The 20,090-nt window shown below is 40.5% G+C and overlaps 1 protein-coding gene across 1 annotated transcript in view; it reads left to right on the forward strand.

The window, feature by feature from the left end:
• LGR5 (leucine rich repeat containing G protein-coupled receptor 5) overlaps window positions 1–20,090 on the forward strand; it is a 137,027-nt gene that overhangs the window by 41,858 nt on the left and 75,079 nt on the right. Inside the window, exon 2 of the mRNA XM_002711332.6 lies at window positions 15,137–15,208. Coding sequence (XP_002711378.4) covers window positions 15,137–15,208 — 72 coding nt within the window. The remainder of the gene's footprint in view (window positions 1–15,136; window positions 15,209–20,090) is intronic.

Consider the following 20,090-nt stretch of genomic DNA (forward strand, 5'->3'; position numbering starts at 1 on the left):
TATGTATTTGTTAAGTTTTCATTCATGACTCAGTTCCTTAACACAATTCACTATAAAGATACAAGTATAGGTTTTTCCTTTTGGAGTTTCTTCATTTTTTTCTTCCATCTTTTTTCAGATAATAATTAATTATGTATTTGATATAGCTAACATTTACATTTCAAATTTCTGATTATATACAAGTATGTAGTCAGAATGGCCTAAAGAAATTCAAATGTTATACTTATTTTCACATTTTATGAAGCTCTGTAACTTATTAACTTATTTAACCAATAACAATGAATGCTTATGCTTTTTGTTGTTTTTAAAAGTGCATCAGTGACTTATGGGCACTTGAGGGACTTGTCAGCACATAAATGAATGTTCAGCACAGATGTTAAGGGAAGACAGTGAAAGTGACACTTTGGAAGGTAAATAAATAAGCCATTTTTTGGTAGTTAAAATGAAGTCTTACCAGTTTCTCAAATTAAGCGAGCAGTTAGTCTTTTCACGGTTAGGTATCTGAGTTTTAGAAATCTCTAATTGTTGACTCTGCTCCCTCTACTGGAACCTTGGTTAAATTGAATGGAGAAGCAGTTGCCATGAAGTTGAACAGCGTCTTCTTCAGAACTGGGCAATCAGTCCCAGACTAAAAGGAAGACAAGTTTTAAGCTAGGAAATTATTTTCAGAGCATAATTGAAAAGTGCTTCTATGACAGGGAGAAACTTTTGTTTCTGATCATTCTAAATGCAGGCCATAATTCTTAAGATTATTTTAGGTTAAAGAAAAGCAACATTTAAATCAAATTCTTGGGTAGTTTGAATACAACTCAAGGCTTATTTTGTAACATTTTGTTCTTTTGAAGACTCACATATCTGTTTTTTACTGCATTGCTTTAAATTCCCTCTGGAAAGCATTGCAAAAATAAGAGCTCATTAAGTATATTGCAGGCACTTCAAAGTCCCAGAATATGCTTCATAAATAGTACATCCACATTCCCTATATCACTAAGGTAAGAACAGTAAAGATTCTTCCATTTTATGGGGAAATTTTTTCAATGTAGAGAGAGTCATTTGTGTCTGTATGGCTCATATTGTTTAACAGCAAAACAAAGAATACAATCTGTACCTTTTCTATTTGATTTTAAAACGCCATTGTATTTCTATACTCAACTGGAAACTAACTCAAAAATGAGTGAGCTTTATCAGGTTCCTTTTTATCAGTTGTTCATTATTATCTTTGATAAACAGATTAGCTTGTGCAGTAATTTTGACAAGCACATTTTAGCAACTATTTAAAGGAAACAAAAGCAAGATACAACATTCTTTAAGCTGCTTGCTATACTATCCTCCTATACTCAAAAAAACATACTTATTAAAAATAACCCTCCCAGAAGTCAGAAAGAAAGGGAATAGGGCCAGAGAATGCGGCATTTATTCAGCCAGTCACTCACTCAACAAGAGTATTTATTGAGTGTCAACCGTGTGCCAGATGCTGTGCTGAAAGCTGGTGATTTAGCACACCCCTGCCCTCACGGCACTCAAGAAAGGAAGACAGGAAGTAAAGAAAGATGTGACCACAACTATTCTAAGTGAGAAGAATAGAAATGGGGGCCAGGGCAGAGGGAAGCAAACAGAAGAGCAAAGAATGGTGGGAAAGGACGTACACTGCAGTAGATGGTCAAGAGGACTTATCTGAAAAAAAGAGATATGTGCAAATGAGGAGGGGCCAGCCATTGGAGGGGAGTATGGAGTGCAGATGAGTGTTGTGGGCAAAGGCAAATGTGTAGGCAAAGCCCTGAGAACGGAGAGGACATAGAACATAGGAGGAATTGATTGGTGATAGGTATAGCCAAAGGCAGTGACTCACGATGAGAACAGAGTTGGGGAGGAGCCAATCACTCAGGGCCTCATCAACCAGACTCAGGCATTTGGATTTCACCTCATAGGTGATAGGAATTCGTTGGAGGATTTCAGGTAATGCTGGGGAACTCTCTAATTCTGTTTTGGAGGGCTGAGTCTGCTTCTGTGCAGAGCATCTTATGGAGGGAGCAGGAGTGAAAGCCAGCAAGGAAGAGCACTTTGGAATGACAATGGAGTAGGATTTAAGCCAGGAGATATGACAGAGGGAGATGAAAAATGCTCCCTCTGGACAAGGCTTTGTGCCAGGCACCTGAACTGAAGTTTTTCTGGAATCTGCACAGCTCCAGCAAAGCCTGGATGCAGGAAGCCACAAGACAAGTGTTCTCTAGATCCCTTCACTGGAAGAGCAAGTTCGCTGGGAATGTACTTTTTGGGTCCATTTGAAGGGCAAAACCCCAGGACCCACCGGGAGAATGAAAATCTAGTTAGACTGGAACATAAACTGTGGAAAGGTTTAGGGAAAGATGAACCTAATCTTGTGGATTAGAACTGGACCATGAAGACTTCAACCAACAGTTACAGAGACCCTTCTGAGTGCCAGTTGTGGTGCTAAGAGCTTTCATCCACCTTATCTCATTTAATTCTCCCCAGTGGCAACATGAAATAAGTGTCAGCATACAATAATCATAAGTAAAGGCCATGGAAGCACATAAGTGACCAAGGTCTATCAGCAGCTTGATGGCTGGACCATCATTTGAGACCTAAGTCTCTTTCTCAAAAATGTGACTCATTTTCCTTTCCTCATACAATAGTTGGATAACAATATTTTAGCCATATTCTGCAAATGCAGGCAGACATCAAATACATCTTGAACTTATGGGATGAGATAGGAAAGGATGACACAGATCAGATCAGCCTTTTTTAATAATGATGACTCAAAGCTTCTGTGCATGCTTCGGGATATTACATGGAATGTGAATAGGAGAGAAAGATTTTGTCCTGTTGGCATGGAAGGACCCCGCCAGATATTTCAGTTTCTTGGTACAAGATAGGAAAAGCAATGCCTAAATGAAATAAAATAGACTTGATTCTTTTAATGACTGCTTTTGGGAGATTTTCTTTGAAATTTTGTCTTGTATGTCTTTCCTGGGTAATAATTATGAAAACATTAGGTGCAGCCACAGACCAAAATTTTGCAGAGATGCAATGACACAACCCCAGAGTCACTCCCTAAATTATATACACACTATGTCTTTGTAGCCTTTTGTTCTGATTTTTATTTTACATTTTATGAACCAATTATAAAATTACTAAAAAAGATTTATGGTATAAAAGGGAAATGGGGAGAAACTGTCCTTCTAAGTCTCTTTTGAAGAAAAAATCATTTGACACTTAATTTTTCTGAGATCAAAAAGGCAAAATTAATAATTTTCTGTTTGTTATTCATATGTACTGGTTCAGTGAATCTCAACCAGAGATGACCAACATTTGGGGACATTTACTTGGCAATGAGTGTGCATTAATTGGCTAGGCCTGGCATAATAAAGTACCACCCACTGGATGGCTTAAATAACAGAAATGTCTTCTGAATACTTGCTCCTTCTCTTCTAAGTGGTCATCTTTCTATACCTTCTCACAGTCTACCCTCTTGTACCTATGTCCACCTTGGTCATGTTGAATGAGCGCCCATTCTAATAACCCTATTTTAACGTAGTTATCTTTTTTAAGACTTTATCTCCAAATACAGTCACATTCAGAGTCATTACAGGTTAGAACTTAAACATATAAATTTTCAGCCCATATCAGTCTAGAAAATATATTAGTTGTCACAAGTGGAAGGCAATGCTACCAGGATCTAGAGTCAGGGGTACTGCTAAATGCTCTTCAATGCTCAGGACAGTCCCTTAGGACAAAGAATTATTAGCCCAAAATAACAATAGTGTCAAGGCTGGCAAATCTTATTCTAGTTCCAAATCCAGGGAACTGATTTGTTTCAGCATAAAGAAAAACATATTAATCAAGTAAACATCAGTATTGGGAATTATAATCTTAGTTAGGACTCTGGATATCCATGTTAAAATATCATATACATAAAGTTTTTTCACCAGATTTCAAAGCAACTTCTTAAGAAAGTTAGATCCTGTTTCCCCTTTAGAAGAAAAAATAAGAGAAGTCCAGATGGACTGGGAAAGAGGTAAGGACCAAGGCAGAGAGGACTGCGACTGTTTGTCCACCCCTCTCTGATGGGTGTGAAGCTTCGGATCCTGACTGCAGTCCCAGACTCTAGACCGGGAGAACGATGGACCAAGAGCTGTAGACCAGGGTCAAGAAAGACCCACATGATGATGTCTAAAGCCTCAGTAGAGGCAGAGGAGACAGTCCAGAGACATGGTCTGAGTAAGGACTCAATCCAAAGGAGCTGATAAAGATGTAAGAGCAGCCTGAGATGCCACAAGGTGTGAACAGGCAGGATCAGGAAGGTGGAAAGGACACTGTCCCTGAGGCAGCTCATTATGTTCATGCTATTTTATTTGTTTGTTTGTTTTAAAGTGAGAGTCACACAGAGAGAGGGAAAGACTCTTTCCACTGGTTCACTCTCCAGATGGTTGCCATAACCAGCACTGGGCCAGGCCAAAGCCGGGAGCCAGGAGCTTCCTCCAGGTCTCCCAGGAGGGTGGCAGAAGCCCAAGCACTTGAGCCATCCTCCACTGCTCCTTCCAGGCCATTAGTAGGGAGCTAGATTAGAAGTGAAGCTGCCGGGACATGAACCGGTGGCCATATGAGATGTCAGCATCACAAGTGACAGCTCTACCCACTACGTCACAGCACCAGCCCTTCATGGCACTTCTTAAGAATGAAAAGCATCAACCAGAGATGAGGACCTGGTGTAGATTATTGTGGAGAAAAAATGGGAATTAGACAGTAGATTCCAGCATTCAGTGTAACAGCAAAGGGGCAGACACCACAAGTTCTGGAGTCAGACAGACTGGGTTCAGACCCTGATTTGCCACTGACTAGCGTCACCTGGAGAAAGCTGCTTAAGCTCTACAACATTCTGTTTCTTCATCTATAAAATGTGAGGTGGGGCCGGTGCTGTGGAGAAGCAGGTTAAAGCCCCAGTTTGCGGTGCCAGCAACCCACATGGGCACAGATCCAAGTCCTGGCTGCTCCACTTCTGATCCAACTCCCTGTTAATGTATCTGGGAACACAGTAGAGGATGGCCAAACTCCTTGGGCCCTGCACCCACATGAGAGACCCAGAAAAAGCTCCTGGCTCCTGGCTTCGGATTAGCCCAGCTCCAGCCATTGTGGCCATTTGGGGAGTGAACTAGTGAATGGAAGACCTCTTTCTCTCTTTCAAATAAATAAAATAAGTCTTTAAAAAAAAGTTTTTATATGCAAATTATATTGTGCATGCATGTGTGTGTGTGTGTGTGTGTATGTGAAGTGTTTGGCATAAATAATACTAGTTATTGTTATTCCAGAAACATTTCAGAGGTATTCATCAACAGTGCCAATGACCACTTTGATGCAAGTGAACATGAATGATGGGATGGTGTAAAAAAAATAAACCTCAGGTTTCTAGCTTGACTAACTGAGAGAATGAGAATGCATTAATCAAGATGAGGAACAAAAGGAAGAAAACTGGTTTGGAGAAAAGAAATAAAAATAATGAGTTCAATTTGAAATGTGTTGAGGTTTAGGTAACTGGTCCACTAACCACATGAGGATGTTCAGGAAGTTGTTAGAAATAAAGATATATGGCTCAGATGAAAGGTGAAGACTGGAAATTATTCACAGTGTTGATTCTGTGTAGCTAGACAAAATTGCCTCAAGAAAAAAGAGAATGGCTGAAGAGATATAACTCTAATATATTCTTAAATGCTTAACTTCTTCTCATGTTTTTGATGACTAGATAGTCCTTAAAAGCTCTTCACTATCTGGGAGAGGGGAGTAGGATTGGCTGTCCTTGAGAGCATTTGAGGTATCTAGATACAAACATGCTAAATGATCAAACAGCTATATGTATGATATCACTTCTCATTTTTATAATTTTAGTTTTTAAATATGCTTTCCCACATCATTGCCAGCCTTGTTGAGTCTGCCACCCATTGGTAATTTCCTCTTATGAACTAAAAACAAAACAAACACAGATTGCCCAGAGAAAGAATGCCTCCCTTCTGATTAGAGACTTTTCTTTGAGGAAAGCACATAAACATCTGTGCCTGACTGTGTGGGCTCCTGACTCTAGCGATTCAAAAAGGACTTATTGTTGATGTTCTCATTGGTTGGTTGGTTGGGTTGGTTTTGACTTTTTGCCTGCTTACATATTTCTCTATCTGGGGATATGTTCTGAGTACATGAGGTTCCTAGAAAAGTGATCTCTCCCCCAAATAGTACATCTATCTCTTCTGATGGTGTAACATAAAAATAAGGCAGATGAATGCCCAGCCACATTAAATATTTCTACCTATTGAGATTATAAGTATAATGAGAACATTTTCAAATGAGCTTTGGCTTATGGCTTTGTCTCTTTGAGCCTTCTATTAAAATATTAATACTAATATGGCCATTACTGGAACCAGCAGAAAATAAGCCAACTGTCACTGAACATTTTTTGGAACTATCCTATAATTTTATAAATGGTTTTCACAATAACTATAAACAGCAATAAACTAAATTGACTCAACCCTTGATACATCTGTATAGACCAGAGGTATGATTTATAAAAGCATTAAGAGATTTTATGTAATAATAATAATGATGATGATAATATAAAAAATACATAATACTTAGAAAGTCCAAGTAGTACTTTAGGTACTTTACATATATTAATACAATTATTTACCATAACAGTATTATGAAATAGATACTATCATTATATCCATTTGACAGATGACAGAGATGGTGAACTGAAGTACAAAGGTGTTTAAATAACTTAATCAAGTTTATTGAGCTCAGAAAAAAACTCAGAAGCAAAGCCAGTACTCTAAGGCAGAATAACTCCTGAATATATTCTTTTAACTATCTTACTATCAAGTCTTTCCAAAAATACCTTTAAAATCCCAGAAGGAGTAATAAAGAAGAGATTATTAACCTTCCTTTACATATAAGTATTGTTTCATTTGTTGTAAGAAATGTGTTTTATCTCTAATTTGGATGTCATCAAATAACATAAAATATTCTTTTGGCAGTTTGCAACCACAGGGTGTCTTAATGGCCAAAAGTCATATGAAAAAATTCTCAACTCTGTTAGACACAGGGTAATTACAGATTAAAATCAAAATGAGCTACCATGGCACAACTGCAGAATAACAGAAAGAAAAATAACATCAATTCTGGCAATAACGAATGGAAACAAGTGAATGTAAAACATTTGCTACTCTCAAGAATATTGGTGGGAGCATAAACTGATAGAACTGCTTTAGAAAACTGTCAGTCAATGTGTATTAAAGCTGAATATATGCCTACACCAAAACCTAATGATTCCACTCCTAGATATAGACCCCAAAAGATGCGCACTGTGTATATGTTCCACGAAACACACGTTTTAGAACATTTCTTTCTCTCCCTTCCTTCCTTCCTTCCTTCCTTCCTGCCTGCCTGCCTGCCTTCCTTTCTGTATTTCTGTCTTTCTTTCTAAAGCAGAATGATAGAGAGGGAGAGACAGGAAGAGAAAGAGATAGAGAAAGCAAGCGCTTCCACCCACTGTTTCACTCCCCAAATTGCCTTACATAGCCAGATCTGCGCTGGCTGAAGTCAGGTGCCAGGAACTCCATCTGAGTCTCCCACATGGATGGCAAGGGCCCAAACACTTGGACCATCTTCTGCTGCCTTCCCTTTCTGCATGTTACCAGAAAGCTGAACTGGAAGTGGAGAAGCCAAGACTCAAACTGGCACTCCAGCAGGGATGCTGGCATCATAAATGGTGCCTTAACCTGCTACACCACAATTCCAGCGCCTAAAGAAACATTTTAAAACGTTAGAGTGGCCAGCACCATGGCTCACTTGGCTAATCCTCTGCCTGCTGCACCGGCACCCCGGGTTCTTGTCCCGGTTGGGGCTCCAGGTACTAGTCCTGGTTGCTCCTCTTCCAGTCCAGCTCTCTGCTGTGGCCCAGGAGGGCAGTGGAGGATGGCCCAAGTCCTTGGGCCCTGCACCTGCATGGGAGACCAGGAGGAAGCACCCGGCTCCTGGCTTCGGATCGTCACAGCACCGGCCATAGCGGCCATTAGGGGAGTGAACCAAAGAAGGAAGACCTTTCTCTCTGTCTCTCTCTCACTGTCTATGACTCTCTCTCCATCTCTCTCTCTTACTATCTAACTCTGCCTGTCAAAAAAAAAAAAAAGTTTAGAGTGGGGCCATTGCTGTGGTGCAACAGGTTAAAGCCCTGGCCTGCTGTGCCAGCATCCCATATGGGTACCAATTTGAGTCCTGACTGCTCCACTTTCAATCCAGCTCCCTGATAATGTGCCTGGGAAAGCAGTGAAGGATGGCCCAAGTCCTTGAGCCCCTGCTTCCACATGGGAGGTCCAGAAGAAGCTCCTGGCTTCAGATTGACTCAGATCTGGCCGTTGTCATTTAGGGAGTGAACCAGTGGATGGAAGATCTCTCTCTCTCTCTCTCTGTCTCTACCTCTCTCTATAACTCTGTCTTTCAAATAAATAAAATGAATCTTAAAGAAAAAAGACATTTAGAGTAGCTCAGTTCATAACAGCTACAGACTAAAAATCATTCAAATGTCTTTCAGTAGTTGAGTGGATAAATACATTGTAGTATGTTAGTAAAATTCAATACTATGTTGCATTGAGAAGGAATAAACTATTGTTATCAGCCACATGAGTAAATCTAATAAGTATAATGAGCAAAGAAGCTAGATATGCAGAAAAACATTATGTACCATATGATTCCATTTATGAAGAGATCATAAATAGGCAAAACTAATATAAAATCTTATACATCGGGACACTGGTTGCTTCTGGGGGGAAGTAATGAATGGTAGGAATCATAAGGGGCTTCAGAGGCGATGGCACTGTTCTGTCTCTTGGTATGTACTGGTATATGAGGTGTGCTCACACTGTGAAAATTCATGAGGCTGGACACTTAGGGTTTATACATTTCCCTATATGTGTCCTACTTCTATTAAAAAAATATTCTTGGAGTTTGAAACAATAGTACAACAAAAGTAGCTGGACATAACATTATTCATACTATCATAAAATACTTCTCAAGCCTGTACTTTTCTCTTTGAAGTTCACAAGGAGATTTATCTCAAGAAGCATATTTGAAATGTGATCAATTAAAAAGTGCTGGAATGGCTCCACCCTGGATCCATTGTTCACAGAGGTGTCTGGCAGAGGGCTAAATGCTGCTGGATCTCCCAAGACAAATATAAAATTATTGTGCTTAGAAGAAATCAGAGTTGTACTATGCTACTAAAGAGCAAAATATTTGTCTTTGACTGTGGCAGAGATTAAAGAAAGAATCCAGTTTTTTTTCCCTAATTTTTTGGTAGTAGCCCAGTTAGGAAGGGCCTCCTTGTTCATTGATTTCAGATACCATTCTCAAATGCAGGTAGAATGGCTGCATTGTAAGACTGAGGACTAAGTATCTACTTCAGTCAACCCTCCTACAACAAATCCATAGAAATGATGTAAGATATACTTTAGCAAAATAAGGAGGAGAAAATGGAATAGGAGAGAATAAGTGGGAAAAAGGAGGAGGGAGAGCAGAGGAAGTAATAGCAATGTCATGATACCTAGCCTTGGGTATGAAGGGGGACCATTCAGTGGATGAGACTCTAGGAATCTCTAGGACAGAAAGCAAATAGGGTCAACTGAAGAAGAAAAACTGATATAAAAAGAAAAGTCATTGCAATGGAGGGCACAGCACAAAGAGAATTTGTTCCCAAAAATGTTTTCTTCCAAGAGAGTTATACCCATCATGCTCTTAGAAGCAGTGTGGCTATTTGAGATGAAATGTGATTTAAAAAAAATGATTGAGGGAAAAAGGTTGGGAAACTATGGAAAGACTCTTGAAAGGATGACAACTTAGAATTACAATGGAAACCAACAGAGTATATAGTTTACAGGGAGAATGTTCCTTGTGCATGAGAAAGGCTCAGTAAGTCAAGTGTTCATTAGATTCAACACTATGGAGATCACTTGACAGGGCAGTTTCAGTGCAGCAGTAGAGTTGGGAGCCTGTGTGTTGTGGAGAGGGAACGAAAAGGGAGACTGAAAATTGCCTTCAAATGATAATCCCAAAGAGAATGAGAAAGATTGGGTCATAGCTTCAGGAGGATAAGAGATCAAAAGTTCCCGGGGTTTTTTTGTCATTTTCTTTTTTAAGATTTAGTTATGTATTTGAAAGGCAGACTTACAGAAAGAGAGGAGGAGAGAGAGGGGGATACAGAGACAAAGAGATCTTCCAATCACAGGTTCACTCCCTTAATGGCTGCAATGGCTAGGGCTGGGCCAGGCTAAATCCAAGAGCCAGGAACTCCATCCAGGTCCTCCATGTGGATGACAGGAACCCAAGTACTTGGACCATCTTCCCCTGCCTTCCCAAGGTCCTGGATCAGAAGAAGCACAGCTGGGACTCAAACCAACACTCCTATATGAGATGCCAGCATTGCAGGTAGCAGCTTAACCTGCTGTGCTACAACACCCATCTCTGACCTTTTCTTTTTTAATAGTGGAAAAATACTTAACCACGTTTATACATTGAAAAGGAAGAAAAAATGTTGAAAAAGTCAGAATGGGAATTTTTCAAGGATTTTCTTAATTCTGGCTGCTATAAAATTAGCATAGACTGAGTGGTTTAAACAACAGACATTTATTTCTCCCATTTCTAAGATCAAGATCTCCCAGATCCCAGAGGCTGAGAAACCCAAGATCAATGAAGCAGCAGATCCTGTGTCTGGAGACACTCTGCTGCCTCAGTTTTCAGAGGGGTTTCTCCTCATTGTATCCTCATGTGGCAGACAGCAGGGATCTTTTGTGTCTCTTCTTATCCAGATACAATCCCAACAAGACAGTTCTACCTCCATGGCCTAATTACCTCCCAAAGACCCTGTATTCACTTTGAAATGTATTGATTTGGAGGGAAACGAACATTTAGTCTACAGCATATAGTAATATCCTATATCCCATACTAAAGTGATGAAGTATGTCTGAGAAACGAGGAAAATATGGGTATGGTAAGCAGCAGACAAAAGAGAGCAAGAAGTTGGCCTCTTTCATTGTTGGTGGTCCAGAGAACTCCAGATATTTCCGTGAAGTAAGAAGGAAGGTGTCCCACGGGCATGATGGGAACAGTTGTTAAGAGGTTTGAGGCAAGCAGTCGGCAATGGTTCCCATAGGAGAGAGGTGAGCAATAACAACAGGACTCTGCAGTGGTGTTGAGAACCCACAAACACCATGAGTTTATAGACACTACTCTGCACACTTTTAAGTTTTCCTTTTTAGTAGCACTCAGTACCCTGGTTTAGTAACAGAGAAGATGAATTACTGTGTTTTTCCAGACCTGGGGTTTTGCCAGGAGAATGAAACCAAAGACAGGAACCAGGGAGTTGAGGGTGTGTGTGAGCCAGTGATCCAGGGACCAACACATGAGCTAAGCTATGGGGTTAGGCAAAGACAAAGCTTTGGTACTGGAAGTATCAAAGGGCTAGTTGTGGAAACAGAACTATTAAGATGGAGAGGAGGTTGGATCAGAGACAGGGGGTCTGTTGAACTAGATCTTGAATGGCAAGGGGCAGAGAGCAGGAAGTATGAGAAGTTGTAATTTGGAAAAGGAAAGGATACTGTATCCCAGGGAAGGAATCATATACCTAAAGATGATACAAAGGGTAATAGCAAGAAATTTTATGTAACTGAAGTGAGCAAATCAAGATAGAAATGTAGACTAGGGCAGATTGTGAAGCGCCTGGAAGAGTTGAGCATCATTTCCCCTGAGAGGCCAGGAGACAGCAGAGGTTCTCAGGGGAGTCAGGACTGTCTCTTAGGGCTATGATGGGGCAGGTTGTATCTCTCAGAGGGGCTCCTCCATGGGGGCTGAACTCCAGGCCTGGCTCTGCTCTGTGACCACTTTAGCAAGAAAAGGATTTTTTGTGTAATTCCTCACACACCTGCCCCCACCAGAAGGGGGAGCTCTTTTCTAACTTACACTCCTGAACCTGAGGCCAGTCATTGCTGACTGGCTAGCAGTGACCCTGAAGGCAAGCATGGAGAGCTGAATGGTTATCAGCGTTTTTGACAAGGAGTTGGCTGAAGGCAGCCATGAACAAAGAAGAGAAGCCAGAGGCAGAAGGGAGCCCTGCGGTAGACTTAACACTGGGCAGCTCTGGATGTCGGATGGTGGGAAAGGGAGAAGTTGAAGATGACTCAGATTCATTCTCCAGAATAAAACCTGACCACAATGAATGCTCAATTAGCATCTGTCTGCTGAAAAATAAAATAGAGCTTAATATAGTGAAAACATTTTCAAGGAAAAGATGCTGTCTGTTGGGATGAAACCCATAGGAACTCAAGACACTACTTCAGTCATCTTATTGCTCCCAAATTTTTAGTGAATTTTAGAGTTAAGAGGACTCAGCTAAAAATCTAAGAGTTACTCCTGTGCAATGGTGTTCAGCTTTGGCTGAACATTTGAGTCACATAAGAAGACTTTTAAAATTCCAGTGCCATACTGGATCTATTAACTCAGATCTTCCTCTATGATAAGCTTATATGAACTACTAGAAGCTCTGTAAAAAGAAAACAACCTGTATTAGAAATCAGACCATAAAGCGATGGTTTAGTGATACAAGCTCATCTTCAGAAAGGAACAGGAATGTATTAATGCCTGCTGGGGAAGGGAGGTACTTTTTCCATATTTTTAAAAATATTTATTTATTTATTTATTTGACAGTAAACAGAGGAAGAGAGGACAAAACAGGGAGGGAGGGGGTGAGGGAGGGAGAGAGAGAGAGAGAGAGAGTGAGAGTCCATCAGCTGGTTCACTCCCCAAATGGCAACAATGACCAGAACTGGTCCAAGCCGAAGACAGGAGCCTGGAACTACATCCAGGTCTCTTGGGTGGGTGGTAGGTGCCCAAGCACTTGAGCCATCATCCATTGCCGTCCAGGCACATTAGTAGGGAGCTGGATTGAACACAGAATGGCTGGAACTCTAAACAGTTGCAAGCAACAGCTTAACCCCCTGCGCCACAACACTGCCCCCTGCAGGTACTTTTTAAGAAGAGAATTAAGTCACTCCTTTCTGATTGGAATTAGCTATTCACAGGATTTATAACTTTTAACATAAGACATGCTTGTTTGAATCTGAGGGAGTTGACACAAGGAAATGAATTTACCCCAGATCATACAGCCAGCGAGTGGGAAAGCCTGAGTTCAGACTGTTCTCAGGTTTGCCACCCTAGGCTCCTCTGCCAAAAACAAGGGTTCCAGGGGGAACCGGAGAGTGATGCTTATAGAAGCTTCACTTCCAGATGCCTGAAATACTGAAAAAGAATAACAAATACAGCAATGTGGAGTGCTTATGATTCTCCTTAATATGTAAATATGTCCTTGTTCTATTTAGAGCTCTCTGCAAATAGAAAATACATGTTTGACACAAACTGATTTGCACATCACACAGAAAAATCTAAGAGAGAAAGTCGGTGCTGTCCATACCAGATGCCTTGATGTTGAGACTGGTTTGATCTAGATTACTAATAAACGTGTTCCAAAAGCAAACCACCCCGATCTTTAAGGAAATGAGTAAGATAGCAATTAAAAATAAGTGAATATCTCTGAGAAATACAAAATCTTTGCAGATTAGAGAGTCACTGTGAAGAATCTAGAAACTGCATTAACAAGTTTGATTCATGGTTATTCAGTGAACCAAATGACTTGGTTACTTCAGAGCAAGTAATCGAAATTGTTTGCAGTCATTGGCTTTCTTATTGAGACAATGCCAGGAAACTAGATTTTAAACTTTAACCAATACAATTTTTAGTCTTTATTATGACATTGTTTAGTTTCAGCTTGAGAATACAGCATCTACATGGTTTCATTATTTTTCACTAATGATTATTAAAACTAACTAATTCTTGGTTTGGTGTTTTTGTGGGGTTTTTTTCCGCATGCTAAAACATTTAACAAAATCTTTTGTCTTCCTTGCACATACTTGTGACTTTATAAAGGCAGAGAGTGAGTGATCCCTCAATTCTTAGCATCAGTGAGTTAAAGATAATATTTGACAAAAAGCATTAACCTATTTATACTGATGTCTGCCATACTGGGTACAACGGGTATGTCTGCTTCAATAATAGGGATAATTCAGATTGAAAAGACGCTCATTGTCATTTCTCAAGATAAATTTTAAGCATGGAGGCTTGGTCTCACATTATAATGGCATTAGTTTGGAATCTTCAGGTTTGAGTCACATCATTTAAGTCCACCTTCTGCGGACGATACGAAGTCTGAGCTGATCTTGATTTGAAGGTGCCAGGCATCATTCTTCTGGCCTCTGAGATACAGGTGGTAAATACCAGAGATGTACAAGATCATGTGAGAGACAGTAAAGAAATAGAAAAACAAACAAACAAACAAAAAAAAAACAGAATAAAATCTAACTATGCAGAGTTTTGCTTAGAAACAAAAATTGAGTTTTGCTCAAAGTAGCTTGTTGTTTCCTGTGCCAGGAACTACTGTGCAGGCCCAGCAGGAAGTGTGCTACAGAGCAGGATCACCTTACACCCTCGTTTTATGGTTCATTTCACTTATTTAATGCAATCTGAGAACCTGCAAAGGAGCATGTTAGAAGGAAGGAATAGGCTTTTTGTCTTGTTTTGTTTTGTTTTTGAGTTTCTTTGAATCAAAACATTTGTTTTTACAAGGTACTTAAAGTCTCAGGGAAACAGAACTTGTAGAGTGGCATGGTGAAGAAATTTCTCTGTGTCACAAAATGTAAAGCAAGACAAAGTTGAGTTACGCCTGCCCTTCAGTTATGTCTGTTTCCTTTGCTGTCCTACTTACATAATTTGAAAAATTACAAACATGCCCATGAATGGGCTAAGTCATTTTGAATTTCATTTAAGCTCCTCCTAGGGTCTCTAACTTGCTGGAGAATGATATTGGTAGGGAGAAGGGAAAGGAACATATTTGAGATGCAAAATAGTGATTCATTTGTCGAACAGAGGAAAGAGTTGGCTTTGCTGCTATGCTTGGATATGTGTGAATGGAACAGCTGGATTTGCCTGTGGTGGCAGACACCACTCCTCACACGCTGTCTGTCTTCCCCTCCAGAGACCTCAGTATGAACAACATCAGTCAGCTGCCCCTGAGTCCCCTGCACAGTCTCCGCTTCCTAGAGGAATTGTAAGTATCACCGGCGTCCTGATGCATCCAGTCAACACTGGATACATTCTTGTGTTTGTCTCTCATACTTACTGTGGGAACCAGATAAAACAAGGCAGAGAAGCTGTCAGCACCAACAGTTTTGGCACATGAGGAAACACTTAGCTGGGGCGTGGGGTGCAGGGGGGGCAGGGGGAGAATTGCTTATGATTCTGGAAATCAACTTATAAAAGAGTTTACCAGGAGGCTACAACTTTCTAAGGTGAGACTGAGCCAAACAAATTAAAATTTTAAAACAAAGGCTGTTTAAAAGAGCTGGAGAGCTTTTTGGAAATAGTTAAGCAGCAGGATATTAAAAGTTTGAATACTGGTTCATGTTTATTAAAATAGCAAGTAAAGCTATAATCAAAACCAAAAACTGCTGCTTGGTTTGGTTTGTGACAGGGAGAATTGAGTCCACATTGCATAGCACCAAAACTTCTTGTCCTAATAACTTTTAATTACTCTTTCCTTACTTTTAAATTTAGCTTCCCTCAAGGCTTCAACAGAAAAAAAAAAAAAAAAAGTGAAATCCACAAAGGACTTAAAACTGGGCTCTCCCAAACTCACTGTAAAAAAGATAATAATAATAATAATAAAAGGAAAAAGCTAAAATTAGTTAATGATACACAGAGGAATTTTGGTGAAGTCTAGTGATCACTTTCCAGAAGATGAAAAAGAACTGTACAAACCAAAGATCTGCATTTGAAATTTCATTTGATCCCTTTACCCTTTGGAGTGACGGGCACGAAGGAAGTGATACACCATCAGAGCCCTTGTGAAGAGTGTTTGGCACCATCAGTGGAGTAAATCCTCGGCCTATTGATTAAAGCAACCATTTAGATGATGACCTCTTTTGAAAATGATTTCTTTTTAAATCCTAAAGTCAGGGTCCAATCTGGAGAATAATTTGAATTGTTGATTCCCCACACTGTCCACCCTGGGAGATGGAAAGAATGTCCCATCATAAGCAAATGTCACTACACTGACCTTTTTCCTTTAAGATTTATTTACTTGACAGCAGAGTAACAGAAAGAGAGGGAGAAACAGAGAGAGAGGGAGAGGGAGAGAGAGATCTCCTGTGTGCTGGTTCACTCCCCAAATGGCCACAACTGCCAGAGCTGGATCAGACCAAAGGCAGGAGCCAGGAACTCCATCAGGGTCTCCTATGTGGGTTACAGGGGCCCAAACATTTGAACCATCTCCTGCTGCTTTCCCAGGCACATTAGCAGGGAGCCGGATCGGAAGTGGAGCAGAGGGAACTCCAACAGGGGCTCATGTGGGATGCCATTGTGGCAGGAGCAGCTTAACCCACTGTGCCACAGCACCTGCCCAATGATGACCTTTCTTTTTTCAAGCAGATAATATTCTTTTTTTTTTTTTTTTGGACAGGCAGAGTGGACAGTGAGAGAGAGAGACAGAGAGAAAGGTCTTCCTTTTTGCCGTTGGTTCACCCTCCAATGGCCGCCGCGGCCGGCGCACTGCGGACAGCACACCGCACTGATCCGATGGCAGGAGCCAGGTACTTACCCTGGTCTCCCATGGGGTGCAGGGCCCAAGCACTTGGGCCATCCTCCACTGCACTCCCTGGCCACAGCAGAGAGCCGGCCTGGAAGAGGGGCAACCGGGACAGAATCCGGCGCCCCGAGCGGGACTAGAACCCGGTATGCCGGCGCCACAAGGCGGAGGATTAGCCTAGTGAGCCGCGGCGCCGGCCTCAAGCAGATAATATTCTCAAATTTCTACAAAGTCAAGTTTTCATTTACATTTATATTTATGAAATGCTGTTGTTCCACTATTGAAATCAGTTGAAGATAATCAAATTACATCAAGCCATGCCAATGATTTCTCAGTCTTAAATGATCTTAGGTAATTAGAAGGTACCACAATTTTTTATCATCCAAGGAATGGCTTTTCACTCTAGTTTCCAGGCTCCTCTTTTTCCCTCTCCTTTTCTCTCTGGTATTTCCATTGCTAGAATGCAACCTTCCTAAGGGATAGGACTGTGTCTTAGTCATGACTGGTTAAATCTGTGAATGTTTGATGAAAGCTAATGAGAAAGCAAAACATGGAGAAGGAGCTTCTTGTTCATGTTAACTGCCTTCAGAAAGAAGTAACAGACCTAAATGACAAGAGCCAATGTTTTTAATGATTATTTTAAGTAAAATTTCAGGCATCAGGATTTTCTTGTGGGGACTGGTATTAAGGCTCAGTGAGCTAAGCTACTACCTGTATTGTCAAGCTGGTTTGAATCCCAGCTGCTCTGTTCTAATCCAGTTTCCTGCTAATGCTCAATGGAAGGCAGTGTAAGGTGGCCCAGGTACTTGGGCCCCTGTCACCCACATGGGAGACTCAGATGGAATTCCAGGCTCTTATCTTCAGCTTGGCTCAGACCTGGCTGTTGCAGCCATTTGGGTAATGAACCCAGTGGATGGAAGATCTCTCTTTTTTCTGTATCTCTTCCTTTCTGTCAACTCTGCCTTTCAAATTAAAAAAAAATTTTTCTTCTTAATTGTGTCCTTCTCATTCTTCTTTCTACCATAATTAATATACAATACATAGCCTTGTTTACACACATATTCCTAAGATATACATTTCTAGCATTTTCTCTTTAATTTCCTTATAATATACCATGGCAAAATGTTTCACTTCTCCCTCAACACACACCTCAACTTTAAACCACAAACCAAGCCAGTAAATAATTCACTTCCCCAAGGACTTTGTTAAATAGAGTTCCCCCTCAGTGATCCAACTCATTCAAAATAATTCCTTTCTTCATGAGGTGAATGTTAATTCTGTTCCAGCTGCACTTTGTCAGAAGATAATTGAGAAAAATTCCCAAAACGTGGGTGGAGTTGGGGGATGGAAAACTACTATTTGAACATGCAATTTTTCTGTGTTGTCTTATTTTTATTTCCTTGGATGCTCCATCAAATATCTTGAATCACAGAATTTCAGGAATAGAGGGACCCTTTAAAGACTATTCATTCCATTTTCTCATTCTGTTCTGGAATTCCTTCTGCTGAGCCAGCCAACTTACTGAATTTCAAATCAGGGCCACTTTCCCTTATAGAATTCTGGGTTGCATCTAACTGATATTTTGAAGACATTTTTATTCATTTAGCGGCAAATGGGAAAATGGGAATATTTATAGAACCTGGAAAAATGATCAGCTCTGCTTACTTTATTCCTTTCTTCCAAAGGCTAAATTTAGGAAGATTTTTTTTTCCCAAGCACCCCTTTAGCAGAGTCTTTTGATTGTGTCTTTATTATGCTGATGATGGTTTCTATTAGACTCAGCTATGTTTAGATCTGTCTTCTCTTTTAATTTAACAATAATAATAGCTTACTTTGTGCTTGTGCCTGTTCAAAGTGCTTTATACACATCATCCCACTGAATCCCCTTAACAAGCCCCCAAAGGCAGATATTTTTATATCCCCCACTTAACATAAGAAAACTGAAGTAAACAGAAAGTAAGAAACTTGCTCAAATATAATGGAGTTGGTAAGTGTCAGAGCTAAGATTCAAGTTCATTCAAAGCTAAGATTCAAAATGACTTTCAAAGGTTGCTGGGGAAGTAGAGGGAAGGTAAGGAATTGTGCAGGCCCATCTGTTCTCTTTGCCCCAGTAACACCTGTACAGTGCTTTGCACAGTTCAATTTTCTTTAAGATTTATTGATTTATTTGAAAGTCAGAGCTACACAGAGAGAGGAGAGTGAGAAAGAGAGAGAGGGAGAGAGAGGTCCTCCATCCGCTGGTTCACTCCCCAATTGGCCGTGATGGCTGGAGCTGTGCCGATCTGAAGCCAGGAGCCAGGATCTTTTTCTGGGTCTCCCACGTGGGTGCAGGGGCCCAAGGACCTGGGTCATCCTCCACTGCTATCCCAGGCCACAGCAGAGAGCTGGATTGGAAGTGGAGCAGCCAGGTCTCGAACCAGCACCTATATGGGATGCCAGCCCTTCAGGCCAGGGCGTTAACCCACTGCACCACAGCGCTGGCCCCTGTACAGTTCAACATTTTTAAATGTTCTCTAAACCAAGTTGTGTAACGATAAGTGTCCATGTATATCTCTGTGTCTATGTCTGTGTCTGTGGGGGGAAATCAGAGAAAATGAGTGAGAAAGTGAGAATGAGCTCTCTACTCAGGAAGCGGGAAAAGGATGTTCAGTTTGTTAATCAAATACCATCGTATATTGGCCCTGGGAAAACTGTCATCAGAATTCTCAGCTGTAGAATTTCACCAATCTAGCATTGTTCAACAGATTAATATTTTTATATATAAAAACATATGGTTGGGCACCATGTTTTATATAGTGTTTTACTTGAACTAATATATGACTAACCATATGCTACATACAAAGTGTAAGTATCTGCCAGTGTGTTTGCATGTCTTGTATAACGACAACTTGGGGACTATCTGAAAGTATAAAATCTTTCTTTCAGTTTATTCAGCTCAGGTCTATGCTTTACCTCCTCATGCATTATTAGGAAACTTCTGATACTCTCAGCATTAATAAACGCCCCACTCCAAAACTCAGCCTTTGAAAATCTCTATTAATAAGGTTGAGTTACCACTCTTCCCCTGGGCTCTAATTACACAGTACATCATTTCCCTGGTTTAAATATTTGGCTATGTAATAAAATGTGTAGACAGCCATGGTTTATCCTTCATCCATCAGTAGAGCTTAACAAAGATGACATACTTTAAAACTCTGTAAGATGCAGTAAACCCTAGAGATATTCGTGAACTTAATGTTAAAAAAAAAAAAAAACCTGCATGTAACTCTGGATAAAGGGACTATCTGGAACATATTTTTAAGAAGAAGAAAAGCATCATAGGAAACTGTCTAGCTCCTGACATCTA

This window comes from Oryctolagus cuniculus, chromosome 11 (assembly GCF_051225735.1).
Source record: "Oryctolagus cuniculus isolate XC-2025 breed Fujian yellow rabbit chromosome 11, ASM5122573v1, whole genome shotgun sequence".
Classification (NCBI taxonomy): domain Eukaryota; kingdom Metazoa; phylum Chordata; class Mammalia; order Lagomorpha; family Leporidae; genus Oryctolagus; species Oryctolagus cuniculus.